Source organism: Oncorhynchus kisutch, unplaced genomic scaffold, assembly GCF_002021735.2.
Source record: "Oncorhynchus kisutch isolate 150728-3 unplaced genomic scaffold, Okis_V2 scaffold3610, whole genome shotgun sequence".
NCBI lineage: Eukaryota > Metazoa > Chordata > Actinopteri > Salmoniformes > Salmonidae > Oncorhynchus > Oncorhynchus kisutch.
Window position 1 is genome coordinate 346931 of NW_022265555.1, and position 17955 is coordinate 364885.

General features: G+C 46.0%; 2 protein-coding genes across 2 annotated transcripts; one reads left to right on the forward strand and one right to left on the reverse strand.

Annotated features, from left to right (window-relative positions):
- The first annotated feature begins 652 nt into the window (after positions 1-652).
- LOC116371740 (E3 ubiquitin-protein ligase ZSWIM2-like) lies at positions 653-6252 on the forward strand. The gene is made up of 9 exons (XM_031820740.1): positions 653-1001; positions 1121-1197; positions 1279-1319; positions 1461-1695; positions 1933-2190; positions 2314-2398; positions 2498-2586; positions 3017-3185; positions 5073-6252. Exons 1-9 carry the CDS (start codon positions 852-854, stop codon positions 5832-5834), a joined length of 1866 nt encoding a protein of 621 aa, XP_031676600.1. The 5' UTR covers positions 653-851; the 3' UTR covers positions 5835-6252.
- Positions 6253-6338: 86 nt separating this feature from the next.
- On the reverse strand, positions 6339-14947 carry LOC116371741 (uncharacterized). Its single transcript, XM_031820741.1, has 5 exons — positions 14838-14947; positions 13512-13681; positions 7732-8056; positions 7429-7639; positions 6339-7312 (listed from the first exon to the last, which is right to left on the reverse strand). The coding sequence occupies exons 3-5, from the start codon at positions 7917-7919 to the stop codon at positions 7109-7111; spliced, it is 603 nt and encodes a 200-aa protein (XP_031676601.1). The 5' UTR covers positions 7920-8056; positions 13512-13681; positions 14838-14947; the 3' UTR covers positions 6339-7108.
- Positions 14948-17955: the final 3008 nt, after the last annotated feature.

Sequence of the window (17955 nt, forward strand, 5' to 3'; positions counted from 1 at the left end):
GGGTAGTTAAAGAAGTGTGTGTGTGTGTGTGTGTGCGTGTGTGCGCGCATGTGTGTGAGAAAGAAAATAGAGATATGTGTCATAGTTTACAATACATAGGGGAAAACTGTTGGGAATCCATTCTGCAAACAGTCTTCAATGGAAAAGTTGTTGTGACATCTGTGGTAGATTTTACAGGACTGTAAATAATATAGCCATTGTGTTGTCCCAGAACTCTCAAGCACATGCTGTGCATGAACACAGACTCACTCACAACACTCTGAAATATGATTTGCTGGGCTAAAATCTGGTTCCTAACCATCTACAGGTAAGACAACCGTCATAACATGCTAATATCATGGTATTGTGCTTATTACCAATTGTACAGGGGCTGCAGGTAGCCTAGTGGTTAGAGCATTGGGCAAGTAAGTGAAAGGTTGCTGGATCGAATTCCCTGAGCTGACAAGGTCAAATAAATATGTCGTTCTGCCCCTGAACAAGACAGTTAACCCACTGTAGGCCGTCATTGTAAATAAGAATGTGTTATTAACTGTCTTGCCTAGTTAAATAACGTTGTTTTTTTAAAATAGCATGTAATATCGCATGAATTCACAAGGGGGCACACATGTACCAAGGCATCTTTCTGGATTACCATGACTACGGCAAACAGGTGTCTATTAGTTGTTGCTGCTTACGTCAGTTTCAGAGCGTTTAACAATAAGCTAGCTAGCTGCATAGTTAGCTACTAAAGTTAGCCTTTGTAAACCTTTGCTGATATAGCAGGGCACGCACATCGACTTAGTATGAAGACATGGCTCTAGTCTTCTCTCCTCCTCAGTCCTCTTCCCTAGAAATTCTGTGAGAGTTGTGCTATGTTCAGGAAAACTGTCTGGAAGAATACCGTGAGTGATGCCGTTAGCTGGCACCAGGACGAGGCCCTGAACACGACCATGTTCATCCTGAAAGAGTATGGTCCGACCGGATTCCTACTCAAAGAGGAGGGGGAACCCAAAAACTTCAAAGTAGGCCTGCATGTGCAACATCCTAACTTGACATCATCAACATTATAGTCCTATTTACATTGTGACACGAAATACTTTCTTAATTCTTAATCAGGTAGCCTATTTTTCATATTCCACAGGTGTTCTTGGGAGACCCTCATACATGTACCTGTTCAACATTCCACAAAGAGAAAGACCTCTGCAAACACATCTGCTGGTAATAATGAAGAAAACATACCGATCACACATAAAAGAGAGTGCATGCTCATTCTGTACAATAATTCTACTCTCATTGTAGGGTTTTATTGCGGAAATTCCGACTGCCTAGAGAACATGAATGTAAGTTTCACTTAGGCATAACATAGGCTACAATGCATATGCCAAATTGCAATTCAAACCCTAGGCACTCTGTAGAAATGATTGGATTTTTAACAGCATATCCTTAAACTCTACTGTGCCCTCTGGTATGTACACTTGCAGATTGCTTCCAGCAGGTCCTGGTTGAAAGGCAGATCCTGGAGCTGCTACAGGGTTTACACAGGAGCAGAACCCCCCGGCCTGTACACCCACCCTGCTCTGAGGCTGACCCTAACCCCAGACCAGACCCAGCTGAGGGGGACGGGGGGGTCAGACAGAAGGAGATCGAAGCCGAGGATGTGTGTCCCATCTGTCAAGAGGAGTTGCTGGGGAAACGTCTGCCTGTGTCTTACTGCAGGTCAGATCATCACGTGGATTATAATGTCAACACACTTACTGGGCCACCCTTGGTATACCTATTAAATGCTTACTAGATCTTAATGATATGATGGAGAACACAAAGGAAAGTGATTTGAGGATAGGGGAAATGTGCCTGAACTGACCTACTGTTTTACTGCAACAACAGGGGAACATGTGAGTGGGAGGGAAAATGCCTTCTGCCACCAACTGTCATCCCCTATGTCCTCTCACTCAGGTTTGGCTGTGGCAACAACGTCCATATCTCCTGTATGAAGGTGTGGGCAGACCACCAGGCACGTCCGGAGGGGGAGAGGGAAGCCATGGCGAAGTGCCCGCTGTGCCGGGAGGACTTTGGGCCGGTCAAGCTGCTCCTAGAGCAGGTGAGGAATGTGGCTAAGCTCCACACAGCTGCTGAGAGAGAGAGGCCCGACAGACACCTCGGAGTGCTCTGCAACAACTGCAGGGTCTGCCCCATCACTGGCAAGTGCTTCAAGTAAGTCTTGTTGTCATAGCGCCCAGGCTCAATAGACCTTGAGCTCGAATTTACATAATTTCCCCCCGTCCACTTACCTATACTGTTGTGGATCAACTATTCATGTCTATGACTTCCCTTTAGGTGCACAGTCTGCCGGTACTATCACCTTTGCGAGGACTGTATAAGAAGGTGCTGTCACCCTCAGCATGCGTTTGCCATACGTACGGTAAGCAGTCTTCAGTTAGACTCTGTGAGCATTTCTGCATATATTTGTGTCAGGAAGTAGACATGATAAACTTGTGACATCAGCTATTATGTCCATCAGAAAAGGACTGCGAAGTGGCTGTCCTTGGGTCAGCGTGTGTTCAACACACTGGGTGAACCGCGTGAGATGACCACTCAGTCAGGTGACAGGTGAGCACTGGAATCTCTGTAAGAACCCTGTATAAATAGATTATTATGCTCAGTGCCTGAACACCCTGAATGACATTTAGACAGTGCAAAATGTTGTCACACATACAGACTGTTACACTTTACAACCTGCTGCAATAAGCATTGTGATTCATATTTAAGTGCAGTTAATTACATTTTTCTTTTTAATAGATGTTTTCTTGTCACATACACCAGATAGGAACAGTGAAAAGTGTTGTTTTACAGGGTCAGCCATAGTAGTACAGCACCCCTGGAGTAAATTAGGGTTAAGAGCCTTGCTCAAGGGCAGAGATTTTTTCACTGGTATTCGAACCAGCAACCTTTCGGTTACAAGCCTAACATTCTAAGCACTAAGCTTCCTGCCGTTAAAATATAGCCCATGAGTCTCTGGTTTCCTTTCCCCTTCCTTCAGCATGATTCCTGTTGAGAGTGACCCACTGCCAGAGCACCTGGTCAGGAGCCTCCTTTCGGTCAGGGTGAGGAGAGGCTGCCCCCTGCTGGACCCTGGGCAGCAGTGTAGGATCTGCCTGAAGAGCTTCCAGCAAGGGCAGCAGGCCAGACACTTGCCCTGCCATCACAGGGTAAAGACTTAACTCAAATGATCCTGTCACCGCCAAGTAAAGAGTTAGGTAAACGGACCCTGACATGTTCTGCCACCACAAGGTTAAGAGTTAGATAAACTGCCCTGACCTGGGCCTCCCGAGTGGCGCGGTGGTCTAAGGCACTGCATCACCCTTCTTTGGACACTGTGTTAACTAACCTCCAGATGAGCTTCAATGCCATACAACTCTCCTTCCTTGGCCTCCAACTGCTCTTAAATGCAAGTAAAAACTAAATGCATGCTCTTCAACCAATGGCTGCCCACACCTGCCCAACCGTCCAGCATCACCACTCTGGAAGGTTCTGACTTAGAATATGTGGACAACTACAAAAACCTAGGTGGCTGATTAGACTGTAAACTCTCCTTCCAGACTCACATTAAGCATCTCCAATCCAAAATTAAATCAAGAATCGGCTTCCTATTTCGCAACAAAGCATCCTTCACTCATGCTGCCAAACATACCCTCGTAAAACTGACTATCCTACCGATCCTTGACTTTGGTGATGTCATTTACAAAATAGCCTCCAACACTCTACACAGCAAATTGGATGCAGTCTATCACAGCGCCATCCGTTTTGTCACCAAAGCCCCATATACTACCCACCACTGCGACCAGTATGCTCTCGTTGGCTGGCCCTCGCTTCATATTCGTTGACAAAACCCACTGGCTCCAGGTCATCTATAAGTCTTTGCTAGGTAAAGCCCCGCCTTATCTCAGCTCACTGGTCACCATAGCAGCACCCACTCGTAGCACGCGCTCCAGCAAGTATATCTCACTGGTCACCCCCAAAGCCAATTCCTCCTTTGGCCACCTTTCCTTCTAGTTCTCTGCTGCCAATGACTGGAACGAACTGCAAAAATCACTGAAGCTAGAGACTCATATCTCCCTCACTGACTTTAAGCACCAGCTGTCACAGCAGCTCACAGATCACTACACCTGTACATAGCCCATCTGTAAATAGCACATCCAACTACCTCATCCCCATACTGTTATTTTTTTTATTGCCTTACCTCCCTTATCCTAAATCATCTGCACACATTGTATCTATTGTATTATTGACTGCATGTTTGTTTATTCCATGTGTAACTCTGTGTTGTTGTTTGTGTCGCACTGCTTTGCTTTATCTTGGCCAGGTCACAGTTGTAAATGACAACTTGTTCTCCACTAGTCTAGCTGGTTAAATAAAGGTGAAATAATAAAACATATAAAATAGCTGTGCCACTAGAGATTCTGGGTTGGAGTCCAGGCTCTGTCGCAGCCGGCCGCGACCGGGAGACCCATGGGGCGGCGCACAATTGGCCCAGGGTCGTCCGGGTTAGGGGAGGGTTTGGCCGGAAAGGTTGTCCTTGTCCCATCTCGCACTAGCGACTCCTGTGGTGGGCCGGGCGCAGTGCACGCTGACACAGTCGGCAGGTGTACGGTGTTTCTTCTGACACATTGGTGCGGCTGGCGTCCGGGTTAAGTGGGCATTGTGTCAAGAAGCAGTGCGGCTTGGTTGGGTTGTGTTTCGGAGGACGCACGACTCTCAACCTTCGCCTCTCCCGAGTTCGTACGGGAGTTACAGCGATGAGACAAGACTGTAACTACCAATTGGATACCACGAAATTGGGGAGAAAAAAAACGGGGTAAAAGAAAAATAATTGTAAAAACTGCCTCTCCTGCTCTGCCACCACAAGGTCAACAGAGTAAGTCTAAAGTGGGTGATGCCCTGTCTTTAACCCTAAGGCCCCCAAAACCAAAATAGTAAAATTCCTGTTGACACAAATTCTGGACTAGTTTGAGTCCGTTCTGAATGGATGTACTGTGTCCTGATATGGACGGCGAGAGCAGTAACTGAATTTGATCAATCTTTGTCCCCTACTACAGTTCCACACAGACTGTGTCGACCCGTTGCTTCGGAGGTCCAACTCCTGTCCTCTGGACGGATACGTCATCTACAACCCCCTAACATGGAGCAGCAGTGGGGGGAAGGGAACACCCAAGCTGGCCTCCTCCCTTGACCATCCAAAGCTCTCAGAGCAGCACAGACTGGAGCTGTTTGTCCCAGGAGTAGCTCTGCTGGACAGAGCAGCCAGAGTGGTTCCCTCCCTGAGTATGTTCAGCTCTGAGGGCTCAGCCGATGCCCTAGTACCTCTCCCTCAGGACACTATGGTCGTCGGCTTACAAGGTCTACGCATCAATACAGTGAACATTGAGAGCATGGAGGGTGGAAAAAGCAGGACAGAGAAAGATGGAAGTCCAGTCAAATCAGTAATTCTCAACAAGAGCCTTTCCTCCCAGCATCTAAGGACAGACGTGTCTAGAGTGAGGTTGGGACGCACCAAGTCAAGCTCCTCGACCAAGAGTTTGGCCCAAAACAATGCTACCTCAACTAACAGGCTGGGTGGGGTCTATGGAGGAATGGGAAGGGCCCAGCCGAGTCTGTTTGTGGGTGTAAACAGGTCAGACAGGGACATGACTGCTGCTGCTGCTCAGACCAGAGCTGTCATCACCCTGTGGAGAGCCAGGCCCCAGTGGAAGAGGAGACCCAGGGTACCCAGACCCAGTACAGGAGACAGCCAGCAAGCCACAGGCCTGAGGATGACAGGGGTACTGATCAATGCTCCACACCAGGGAGAAAAGGAGTGAGAGTTGGATTCTAGAACATATTTTGTTGTGAACAGACTACTACTATTGACTACATAGGTATTGAGAGTATGGTACAGTCGTACTACTTAGAGTAGTTTTTTATACAGTGCATTCAGAAAGTATTCAGACCCCTTGATTTTTTTCAACATTTTGTCATGTTACAGCCTTATTCTAAAATTGATTCAATAGTTTTTTTCCTCAGTTGTACTAGTTAGTTTATTTGTACATAAAGGAAATGGATGAGTTTTGTTTTATATCTGCTTGTGTGCTCAGCTCTTGGTTAGATATCTACACTGCACAGCCATGTGTTCACTTCACCTAAGTCTGTTTGGCTTTCATTTCCCTGTGTTTTTACAAGTGCTATTTTCATTGACACAGTTTTTCAATCTCCATTTTATTCGCTTAACAGAGCTTGTTTTAAACAAATGTCAAAATGAAATACAAAATGAGCTTTTACCTGGACATATAAAAGTATCACAAACATACTGACACATAATAAAAAGAAACGTTTTAAAAGTGATTTTTTATTATCAATCTATTTACATTTTCAGCTTGCCGTTTTTCATCTAAGACATATTGAAGCAGTGGCCCAGGTGATATCAAAATGACTAAAGGAACCACGCCCCTATGTCTTTATTTTAATCCCCTGTCCCCCAGGAGGCCTTTTGCCTTCTGGTAGGCCGTCATTGTAAATAAGAATTTGTTCTTAACTGACTTGCCTAGTTAGATAAAGTTTACATCAAAATAAAACCATCAGTCCAGACTAAATGCGCTGTTGTGCAGTAATATTCCTCTTCTCATCCTGTGTGGTGACATCCTGACTCTGAGTTGTAACGGTTGACACATGACCATTGAGAACAGTAACTGTCACTGGTGGCAGTTCGACCAGCGCGTCCTCAATGTCCTTCAGAGACTCTCTCTCCTCCCACCTTCCTCACAGAACATTTCTGATGACATGGTCCTCTACAGTGAACACCCGGCTGACCAGATCATCAGATTGTATGGAGAGCTTCCCTCTAGTTATCCTTCCTATCAGGGATAGTATGTACGACATAGGGCAATGCTTACAAGTCACCATCTTTTCAGTGGTGTCCACCCTCTCCAGGTGGTGCGCTTCTGGGCAAGTGTACTCTTGGGACAACCAGTATCCAATGATTTTCCCCTCAAACTTCTCAGGCTGTACCATGTTGTGTGGCAGATCGCATTTCCTACCACTGGCCACGTTGACCAGAGTAGATTCTGGTGTTGTGTTCAGCACGGTTTTACCCCCATACTTAGCAACAGAAACATTGGTGACCCGGTAACCATTTCCCCTCTTCGACCGTGTTTTCACGACCCCACACGGTCAGGTTTGTGAGTGTTGTTGAATCATCTACAATATGACCGACTAGGTATTCCACCATGGGCATGCTTTTGTTAAATCTCGTTTTACAATGGCCCTCTTTCAGTTTCTGAATCACCTCCACTGTAATGTTCACCTACAATGCAAGAAAAACACCAAAAGGAGAAATACATTACAGGCACTGAACTAGACCAGGTTAGAGTTTAAACATACAGTACTTCATTGATAGTGAATTATTATTATTATAGCTACCTTCTGTTTTTCAGCATTTTCTGTGTTTTCTTTGTCCTCTTGAAGGTCAGCTAGTGCCACATCCTTGACCCTCCCGTCAAGGTCACTGTTGAATTTGAAGGGTAAATCTTCGAGGATGGAAAATGTGGATGTGTATGTAAACATTATCTGTATTTTGTTGTTTCTGCTTATGGATGGCTGGAACACCACTTTCACCAACTTCACTGGAGTTCTGCAAAAACATGCATTATAAAAGATGAATAACAGATATTCCTAATCATATAGCACTCAAAGCCTTTGCAGAGCCCTTCATACCCAACTTACCTGCGACTCTCTGCTGTGGCAAAGCGGTCTCGCAGCTGCGGCTGAAAAACGATAAGATTCCTGCTCTCATCTTCTTGCTGTAAAACGGCATTGAAATATCCTGTCTTCTTCCCTCTCTTCACTGCTGAGACATTGTGGATGTAACCGCAGGCCTTGGAGCCTATTGGAGGGACAAAATGCTGAGACATTGTGGATGTAACCGCAGGCCTTGGAGCCTATTGGAGGGACAAAATGCTGAGACATTGTGGATGTAACCGCAGGCCTTGGAGCCTATTGGAGGGACAAAATGCTGAGACATTGTGGATGTAACCGCAGGCCTTGGAGCCTATTGGAGGGACAAAATGCAGCATTTGAAAGGAAATACATCTAGGCTATAGACATGCATAACCTAGATATTCAGAGTCAGGGATACTCCGTCTGAGATTAGGAATTTTAATAGGCGCCATGTTGGCACAATAAGCTTCACAACAGTCAGCAACATTCTAGACTAGATTAGATGGGCAGGGCTGTACCTGCTCTGATGCTTGGTGGGACTGGGGGTGGGTCAGGGGCACTAGAGTCTTTGAAGGTGGTCCAGTCCAGCTCTTTGAGTCTGGGGAAGTTTGCGATGATCTCTTGCTTATGCAGGAGGGCCACAAAACCATGGCAGTACTTCTCTCCTCTCTCTCTCAGCGTGTCCAGTAGCTTGATGACTGTAGTCTCTGGAGGCTGACTGGATTGCAGGTGGGAGAGGATGTTGTATCCACGCTGCTCCACTAGTTTCTTTGAATGGGCGTACTGGAGAATATTGTCGGGTTCCGCTGACAGAATCTGTTAGGAGCGGCTTATTCTCCAGCAGAAACTCCTTCGCCATTCCTCTCTGGGGTGGTTGGCTGTTGTTGGCCTAAGTTGGTTTCCTCCTGGAGACTCAAGTTAAGGCTGTGTTCAGCAGGACACAACGGCGTGCAACTTTTTATTGCACGCCGCAGCAGAAACTGTGCTGTTCTCAACGGTCGGGCAATACAACCACCAAACAGGAGCAAAGACCCCTCAAAGAACAGTTGGGACCCATTCACATTCACTTGTAAATAAATACTCACCTTCTTCCTACTCTCCTTGTCCTGGTCTGCTTCTGGGTTCGATTTTGAAAGAACGTGACAGAACGATCCGGCCAAGGATGAACCCAGCGGACCTGGACTCCGTTTGCCATGCCATTACCCAGCAGGGGAAGACATTGGGACAACCCAAGACGGCGCTACAGGAGATAGCGGGTTCAATCCAGAACTTATCTGCTAGCTTGACACAAATCCAGGATCAGCTCAGTTTGCCGGCGATTCATTCACCACCTGTTTCACCCATCTCACCTGCCGTGTTACTCCTTCCGTGAACCCAAGGTACCGACGCCTGATAAATATGAAGGGGATTTGGGAAGATGCCGTTCGTTTCTTATGCAGTGTGGGTTAGTGTTTGATCTGCAGCCCCATTCTTACGCCACTGACAAGGCTAGGATAGCCTTTGTTATTGAACTGCTGCGTGGAAGAGCTCTGGAATGGGCTTCAGCCGTTTGGGAACAACAGGAGACCTGCATGGCTTCATACCAGGAATTCACGGGAGAGATGAGAAGGCTTTTTGACCATCCAGTCCGAGGTAAGGACGCAGCTAAACGTTTGTTCACTCTTCGCCAAGGAGCTCGCAGTGTGGCAGACTTTATGATCGAGTTCAGGACATTGTCTGTGGAGAGTGGTTGGAATGAGGAGTCACTACAAGCGGCTTTTTACCAGGGGTTGTCGGAGCAACTCAAGGACGAGCTGATATCCTATCCAGAGCCTAGTGACCTAGACAGCTTGGTCACTTTATCTATTCGGGTAGATAATAGAGTCCGAGAGAGAAGGAGGGAGAAGCAGTGGGGCCCATCCAATCAATCAGCAACTCGGTTACCATTCGGTTCAGGAAGTGAACCAGAACGTATTGATCGTTATTCCCCACACGGGATTAGTGGAGGGGTCTTGCCACCAGATCCTGAACCAATGCAAGTGGGGCGACACGGGCTAACTAAGGAGGAGCGCCAACGTAGACGTGAGACCAACAGCTGTCTCTACTGTGGTAGCTCGGGACATTACATCTCCGCTTGTCCACAGCGCCCGTTAAACTGCCCGGCTCGCTAGTTTTGGGAGGAATTTTAGCGAGCCAGTTTCAACCTCTCAAGAATCCTGTCAGACCCCGTTTTCCTGCGACCCTTATGAATAAGGATCAGAGCTTAGAGATGAACGCTTTTATCGATTCAGGTGCCGATGGCAGCTTTATTGATGCCGACTTGGTGGAACAGCTGGGGCTTTCCAAGGAGCAATTGCCGGAAGCCATTGAAGCAACCACTCTGAACGGCAGTAGTCTGGCACGGATCACTATGAGGACTGAACCGGTTAAGATGTTGTTGTCGGGGAATCATTCAGAGTTTATCTCCTTCTTCATTCTGTCCTCGCCCCATGTTCCTCTGGTTCTTGGTTACCCCTGGCTGAAGGAACACAATCCCTCGTTTGATTGGGTGACGGGTAAGGTAACTAGTTGGCGCATTGATTGTCATGCTAACTGCCTTAGGACTGCCTGTTCTCCTGCCGTTTCCAGTCAGGTCAGTGACTCTGCTCCTCCTGATTTGTCCCTGGTTCCAGAAACATATCACGAGTTGGGTGAAGTATTCAGTAAACAGAAGGCTCTGTCCCTTCCTCCCCACCGACCTTATGACTGTGCGATTAATCTGTTTCCTGGAGCCGCCTTTCCCAAGGGACGGTTATACAGTATCTCTCGATCTGAACGTGAGGCCTTGGAGACCTACATCAAGGAGTCTCTAGCTGCAGGTCTCATTCGGCCCTCGTCATCACCTCTGGGAGCAGGATTTTTTTTTTGTGAGCAAGAAGGATGGCTCTTCGACCGTGTATTGATTATCGGGGTTTGAATGATATTACGGTCAAGAACAAGTATCCCCTGCCCTTGATGAGCTCGGCTTTCGATTCTTTACAGGGTGCTACGGTTTTTACGAAGCTTGATTTACGTAATGCTTATCATTTGGTTCGGATCAAAGAGGGGGACGAGTGGTTGACTGGGTTCAATACTCCGATGGGACATTTCGAGTACCAGGTGATGCCGTTTGGACTGACCAACGCTCCTGCTGTGTTCCAAAGTATGTTGAATGGCGTTCTGAGAGATATGATTGGTATTTTTGTGTTCGTTTACCTGGATGATATCCTCATCTTCTCAAAGGAGCTTTCTAGCCACGTTCAGCATGTCAAGCAGGTCCTGCAGCGGTTATTGGAGAACCGTCTGTTCGTGAAGGCTGAGAAGTGCGATTTTCACGCCCACACGACGTCCTTCCTCGGGTACATCATCTCCAGGGGAGAGATCAAGATGGACCAAGAGAAGGTTCGGGCGGTTCGGGATTGGGTCCAGCCCGGTACGAGATTGCAGCTCCAGAGATTCCTGGGGTTTGCGAATTTTTATCGGAGGTTTATCCGTGATTACAGCCGGGTGGCCGCCCCTTTAACTGTACTGACGTCTTGCACCAGAAAGTTATGTTGGTCTCCTGAGGCAGACCGAGCATTTCTAGATTTGAAGAGCCGATTCACCAACGCCCCGATTCTCTCTCAACCTGACACTTCCCGTCAGTTCGTTGTGGAGGTGGATGCGTCTGATGTGGGGGTGGGCGCCATCCTGTCTCAGCGTAGCTCCACTGACGGTAAACTCCATCCCTGCGCCTCCTACTCTTGTCGTCTTTCTCCAGCTGAAAGAAACTACGATGTGGGTAACCGGGAGCTTCTCGCTGTGAAGCTTGCCTTGGAGGAGTGGCGTCACTGGTTGGAGGGAGCGGAGCAACCGTTTGTGGTCTGGACTGACCACAAGAATCTGGCTTACGTGCAATCGGCTAAACGTCTCAACTCCCGTCAGGCCCGGTGGGCTTTGTTTTTTGGACGCTTCAATTTTTCCCTGACGTTCCGACCTGGGTCGAAGAACGGGAAGGCGGACGCCCTGTCCCGGATGTTCTCCAAGACGGAGGAGAGTGGGGCCAAGACTGAGACGATTCTTCCCCAGAACGTTGTCGTGGGAGCCGTTACATGGAGGATTGAGGAGGAGGTGATAGCGGCTCTTCGGACACAGCCCGGGCCCGATAACGGTCCACCCGGTCGGTTGTTCGTGCCTGAGTCGGTTCGTTCTGCTGTCCTTCAGTGGTCCCACGCCAGCAAGATAACCTGTCACCCTGGTGTTGCTCGGACTATGGCGCTACTGCGCAGACGATTTTGGTGGCCTGCCATGGGAGAAGATACCCGGAGGTTTGTTGCCGCTTGTCCTGTTTGTGCGCAGAATAAGAGTACCAATCGGGCCAGCTCTGGGCTTCTTCACCCCCTACCTATTCCCCGGTCGACCTTGGTCACATCTGGCCCTGGATTTTGTCACGGGGTTGCCCTCTTCTGTTGGTAACACGGTTATTCTGACCATTGTGGATAGATTCAGCAAGTTTGCCCACTTTGTTCCCCTCTCCAAGCTGCCTTCTGCCACTGAGACGTCCGAGATCCTGGTTAGGGAGGTGTTCAGGGTCCACGGGTTGCCCTGTGACATTGTTTCTGACCGTGGTCCTCAGTTTACCTCTGCTGTCTGGAAATCCTTCTGTTTGGCCATTGGCGCTACAGTCAGTCTCACATCTGGATTTCACCCCCAATCTAATGGTCAGGCGGAGAGAGCCAACCAGAAGGAGTCCACGCTGCGCTGTCTTGTTTCCTCTGATCCCACCTCTTGGTCCTCTCAATTACCCTGGGTCGAGTATGCTCATAATACTCTCCCTTCATCTGCCACTGGGATGTCTCCCTTCCAGTGCCTGTACGGTTACCAACCTCCCTTGTTTCCTTCTCAGGAGCGGGATCTCTCGGTTCATTGGTCCGTTTGTAGTGGAGAAGATCATTAATCCTGTTGTGGTCCGACTCAAGTTGCCTGCTACACTAAGAGTACATCCCACCTTTCATGTCTCCTGCCTCAAGCCGGTTCCCCTCAGTCCTCTGTTGCCCCCTCCTCCTCGTCCTCCTCCTCCTCGGATAATCGGAGGTGGTCCTGTCTACACGGTGCGCCGCATCATGGACTCCAGACGGCGGGGTCGAGGGTTCCAGTATTTAGTGGATTGGGAAGGATATGGTCCTGAGGAGAGGAGTTGGATTCCTCTGCGTCAGATCCTTGACGATGACCTGCTTCGTGACTTTTACCGCCTCCACCCTGGCGCTCCGGGTAGTCCGCCCGGTGGCGTTCGTCGGGGGGGGGGGGGTGTACTGTCACGAATCCCGTTTCCTGAGTCTGTTTTTTGCCTGTGTTCTGTCCTGGAGTGTTTTTTCCGGCGTCCTGGAACGCACCCTGTCTGGTTGCCGGGCAATGTAGCCAGTTGGGAGTTCTGATTACCCGCACCTGTATCCCATCAGCTATCTGCACACCTGGTCTTGATCATCATCTCTCCTCTTCATAAGCCCGGACCTGACATCCATTCCCTGCCGGATCGTTAGCCATGAACAGTATGTTGTGCCATAGTATCAGCCTCAAGTTGGATAGAATTTGTTTTGTTGTTTTTTACGTATTGCTTGCCTTAAACTTACCTCCGTTTGTTCTGTCTTCAGTTACTCACCCGGATCATTTACCCCATACCCGCCTGGTCGTCGGAGGATTCCGCTTCCCCATTGGATCCACCTATTTACTCCCATCAACTCACCACCGCTGCCCGCTACGCCACCTGGATATATCTACCCATTCACATTCACTTGTAAATAAATACTCACCTTCTTCCTACTCTCCTTGTCCTGGTCTGCTTCTGGGTTCGATTTTGAAAGAACGTGACAGCTTCATTGGCTGGCAGAATCTACTTCCTATTAGCCAGAGAGGTATGGCTTGTTGTCATGGGAGGGTCTATGGGTGCTGGCCAGGTGGTCAGGTGAAATCAAACTAGCACCTGGAGAACGAGATGGAACAACAGGTTAATTACTGTGTCAAGTCAAAATATACAGTGAGTGACAGCTGTGTTTAAGAGTGGTATCAGGCAAAAGACTATGATGCATGGTTAGTGCACTACTACTGGGTTATAGCTAGGATATTAGCCTACATGATATTGCTATGATTATATTGATCTCTTGTCTTGCCTCTTTAAGGTATCAAAAGGTCAAAAGTAATATCGCTCACTGGAAAGCCACGTTGACATACAAGGCGTTGTAATTAACAAAGGTAGCTGAAGTAGTCGGGTATGCCTTCCCCAATCTATAATTAATACACGGTTATTTGAGCCACAACAGACAGCCGGTGCACAAGAGCAAAGTCAAGAGTACTGACCCACACAGAACTAGCAGAAGGATGGTCTCTTTAACAAGCTGATAATACCGGTTCGTTCCAACGTTTCTTTCAACAAAGTAAGTCATGATATTTTGTATATTATTAGTTATGTCACTTTTAACCCAAACTATAAGATGGTTTTGCTGAAATGTTTGTAAACAATCTATCTATAGCTTCAAAATATGTTTCAAACTATGATATTGATGTCATATAACTACCATATTGATGTCAACTAAATATAATATTGATGTCATATGACTTTCATACTGATGTCAGTCCGTGCATCCATAACTACATGTTAATTTTAGAGTTTCAGCTACAGAATATTCATCCGGACACATTCCTCAACTTTATAGTAAATGTGACAACTTTATAGTTCAGGAGGGGTGTCGCCCGTTTGGCAGAAAAACGAATTGTGCCGCGCTGCGCACAGCACCGCACAATTGAAAATATACGACCTGGAACAGCGCAGGAGCGAAGGCGCTAAAATGCTTCATTTTGCAGGAGAGACACTTGAACCATTTTACCTGGACCAGAGGAGTCATTTTTCTAAAGCATTATCCTGCACCACATACCCATTATTTTAATACCAAACAGTTTCACAATATCTAATAAGTAATGCTAGCCAGCTAAAAGTCCTGGTAAATAACGGTAAGGAAATTGATCGTGCTATCAGGAATCCTTGGGACGTCCCTACCCCAAGTTGAAAATGGTTCAGGTAGGGTTATTATAGTTGGTTAGGGTAGGAGTTAATGTTTAACCGTAAGGAAATAGTTATGTACCGCTTCTTGTCTTCTGCTTTTTCCCGCGCTCTCACTGAACAAAGAAAAAGAAGGTTACTCTTTAGTGTTACTAGCGGCTTCAACATTTCCCTGACTGTGGGCGGGTGCAGATCGTGTTCTTCTTCTTTGGTATCATGTCGTTCGCACATTTTATTTGGTGCATGCCGCCACCTACTGTGCGGTAGTGTGTGTTATATCACGTTACATTTGGGATACAAAAATAAAAAGGGGGAACATTTTTCAAAAAATCACCACCAACCATCCCTTCGCCTATATACCAATATTTCATACAAATAAAATCTCAAAACATCTTAGAACTCTTCTACAGTAAAATCTCAAAACATCTTAGAACTCTTCTACAGTAAAATCTCAAAACATCTTAGAACTCTTCTACAGTAAAATCTCAAAACATCTTAGAACTCTTCTACAGTAAAATCTCAAAACATCTTACAACTCTTCTACAGTAAAATCTCAAAACATCTTACAACTCTTCTACAGTAAAATCTCAAAACATCTTACAACTCTTCTACAGTAAAATCTCAAAACATCTTAGAACTCTTCTACAGTAAAATCTCAAAACATCTTAGAACTCTTCTACAGTAAAATCTCAAAACATCAGAACTCTTCTACAGTAAAATCTCAAAACATCTTAGAACTCTTATACAGTAAAATCTCAAAACATCTTAGAACTCTTCTACAGTAAAATCTCAAAACATCTTACAACTCTTCTACAGTAAAATCTCAAAACATCTTACAACTCTTCTACAGTAAAATCTCAAAACATCTTAGAACTCTTCTACAGTAAAATCTCAAAACATCTTAGAACTCTTCTACAGTAAAATCTCAAAACATCAGAACTCTTCTACAGTAAAATCTCAAAACATCTTAGAACTCTTATACAGTAAAATCTCAAAACATCTTAGAACTCTTCTACAGTAAAATCTCAAAACATCTTAGAACTCTTCTACAGTAAAATCTCAAAACATCTTAGAACTCTTCTACAGTAAAATCTCAAAACATCTTAGAACACTTCTACAGTAAAATCTCAAAACATCTTAGAACTCTTCTACAGTAAAATCTCAAAACATCTTAGAACTCTTCTACAGTAAAATCTCAAAACATCTTACAACTCTTCTACAGTAAAATCTCAAAACATCTTAGAACTCTTCTACAGTAAAATCTCAAAACATCTTAGAACTCTTCTACAGTAAAATCTCAAAACATCAGAACTCTTCTACAGTAAAATCTCAAAACATCTTAGAACTCTTATACAGTAAAATCTCAAAACATCTTAGAACTCTTCTACAGTAAAATCTCAAAACATCTTAGAACTCTTCTACAGTAAAATCTCAAAACATCTTAGAACTCTTCTACAGTAAAATCTCAAAACATCTTAGAACACTTCTACAGTAAAATCTCAAAACATCTTAGAACTCTTCTACAGTAAAATCTCAAAACATCTTAGAACTCTTCTACAGTAAAATCTCAAAACATCTTAGAACTCTTCTACAGTAAAATCTCAAAACATCTTAGAACTCTTCTACAGTAAAATCTCAAAACATCTTAGAACTCTTCTACAGTAAAATCTCAAAACATCTTAGAACTCTTCTACAGTAAAATCTCTAAAATCTTATAACTCTTCTGCAGTAAAATCTCGTACACCCAGGTACTTCTCGGCAGCAACCACCTACACTCATTAAAAACCCACTACCCTATTCCACTACTTTGACCCTACCTGCTCCTGCACCATGCCTACTGCCTGGGAGGACTGGACACCATCACTCAACACGCCCTGTAACTCTTCTGAAGTCAAATCTCATATACCCAAATACTTCTCTGCAGCTGCCACCGCAACACCTATTTTCTGTGATTTATATTCCAGTTCTGCAATACAGTTGATAACTATTGCTATGAAAGCTAAGAAGCCAACCTTACTGAAGCATGAATCACTCGTTGGCCTATCCCTCGATGCTGGCACAGATCTACTACTCACTGGGAACCTCTCAGGATCCCTCACCCTTGACCCATCTCCCTCTACTTTCTTCACTGCCTCAGCATATGACACCTTCTGCACTACTCTGACTCTGGCCACCTCAACCTACCTCTTTCGCACCGGACACTTCTGATCCCCAGGAACATGGGCACCCCTACAATTGACACACAACTTTATCCACCAAAACTTCACAGTCCTCTGTGCCCTCCTGCACACTACCCATGTCCTCATGCCCTCCTGCACACTACCCATGTCTTGGAATCTCCCTCCTACACTCTGCTGTGACATGACCACAAGCCTGCGTCACACCAAACGTTTCGCATCACAAACACCAGGAATCTTCAACTTCAATTGCTCCACCTCCACACTTAATGCTAAGCCAAAAATCCCTACTTTCAATGGTTCCTAAGAGCAAAGCAAGAAACAGGCCTTGGCCCAAATTGCGTTCCTGCTTCAGTGGGGTAAATGTGTGTGTGATCATCAGTAGCAAATGATGTACTATCCCCTGTCCAAAAGCATGATTTATGACCTATGACTTAATGTGTACTTCACTGATTCAACTGCACCCAACTCCTTTCTCACTCACCCTGAAACCACAAATGGATCTGCCAAAAGACAAAGGTCCACTTTCTCACTCCTACTTAAACCAGGATCTTCTTTACCATGACCAACGATGCCAAGCTCAGGTTCCAAGCTTTTCACCACACCTTCCATCTCACTTAACTCGCCCTCATTCACTTCCATTTCCCCTCCAAAACTCATTCAAATCCAACCTCTGCTTTCCTCATTCTCTTCAACATCTTCTTCCTCTCTTTCCACCTCAATTCCTCCTCAGAAATCCAAGTGTCTGTGTCCCTGTCCTAATATTCCTGTTCTTGTTCCATGATTCCTCCTACGACCTCCTGCATACATGTCTCTCACGCCTTCTTTCCTCTCCGATCAATTCATTCGGTTGGCTAACAACAAATCTAGTCCCAGATATTCTAATCTGACACCTTATTTGTCCAATCATGTGTCAGTCTGTATTTTAGATGTTCTTTTAGAGATAAGGCTTAGACCTTGTAATGTTATGTGTGTGTAAATGACCTTCATCACTCTTTACTCAGGCACAAGTGTGATACCCTC

Bases quoted from the DNA above. Each gene is read 5' to 3' on its own strand.
- LOC116371741 (XM_031820741.1), bottom strand. From the start codon at position 7,919: ATGTCTCAGCATTTTGTCCCTCCAATAGGCTCCAAGGCCTGCGGTTAC. The intron at 7,640-7,731 runs GTAAGTTGGGTA...ATGTTTTTGCAG, and splicing joins GCCACAGCAGAGAGTCGCAG to AACTCCAGTGAAGTTGGTGA. The intron at 7,313-7,428 runs GTAGCTATAATA...CTTGCATTGTAG, and splicing joins AAAATGCTGAAAAACAGAAG to GTGAACATTACAGTGGAGGT.
- LOC116371740 (XM_031820740.1), top strand. From the start codon at position 852: ATGTTCAGGAAAACTGTCTGGAAGAATACCGTGAGTGATGCCGTTAGC. The intron at 1,696-1,932 runs GTCAGATCATCA...CCTCTCACTCAG, and splicing joins CTGCCTGTGTCTTACTGCAG to GTTTGGCTGTGGCAACAACG. The intron at 3,186-5,072 runs GTAAAGACTTAA...CCCCTACTACAG, and splicing joins ACTTGCCCTGCCATCACAGG to TTCCACACAGACTGTGTCGA.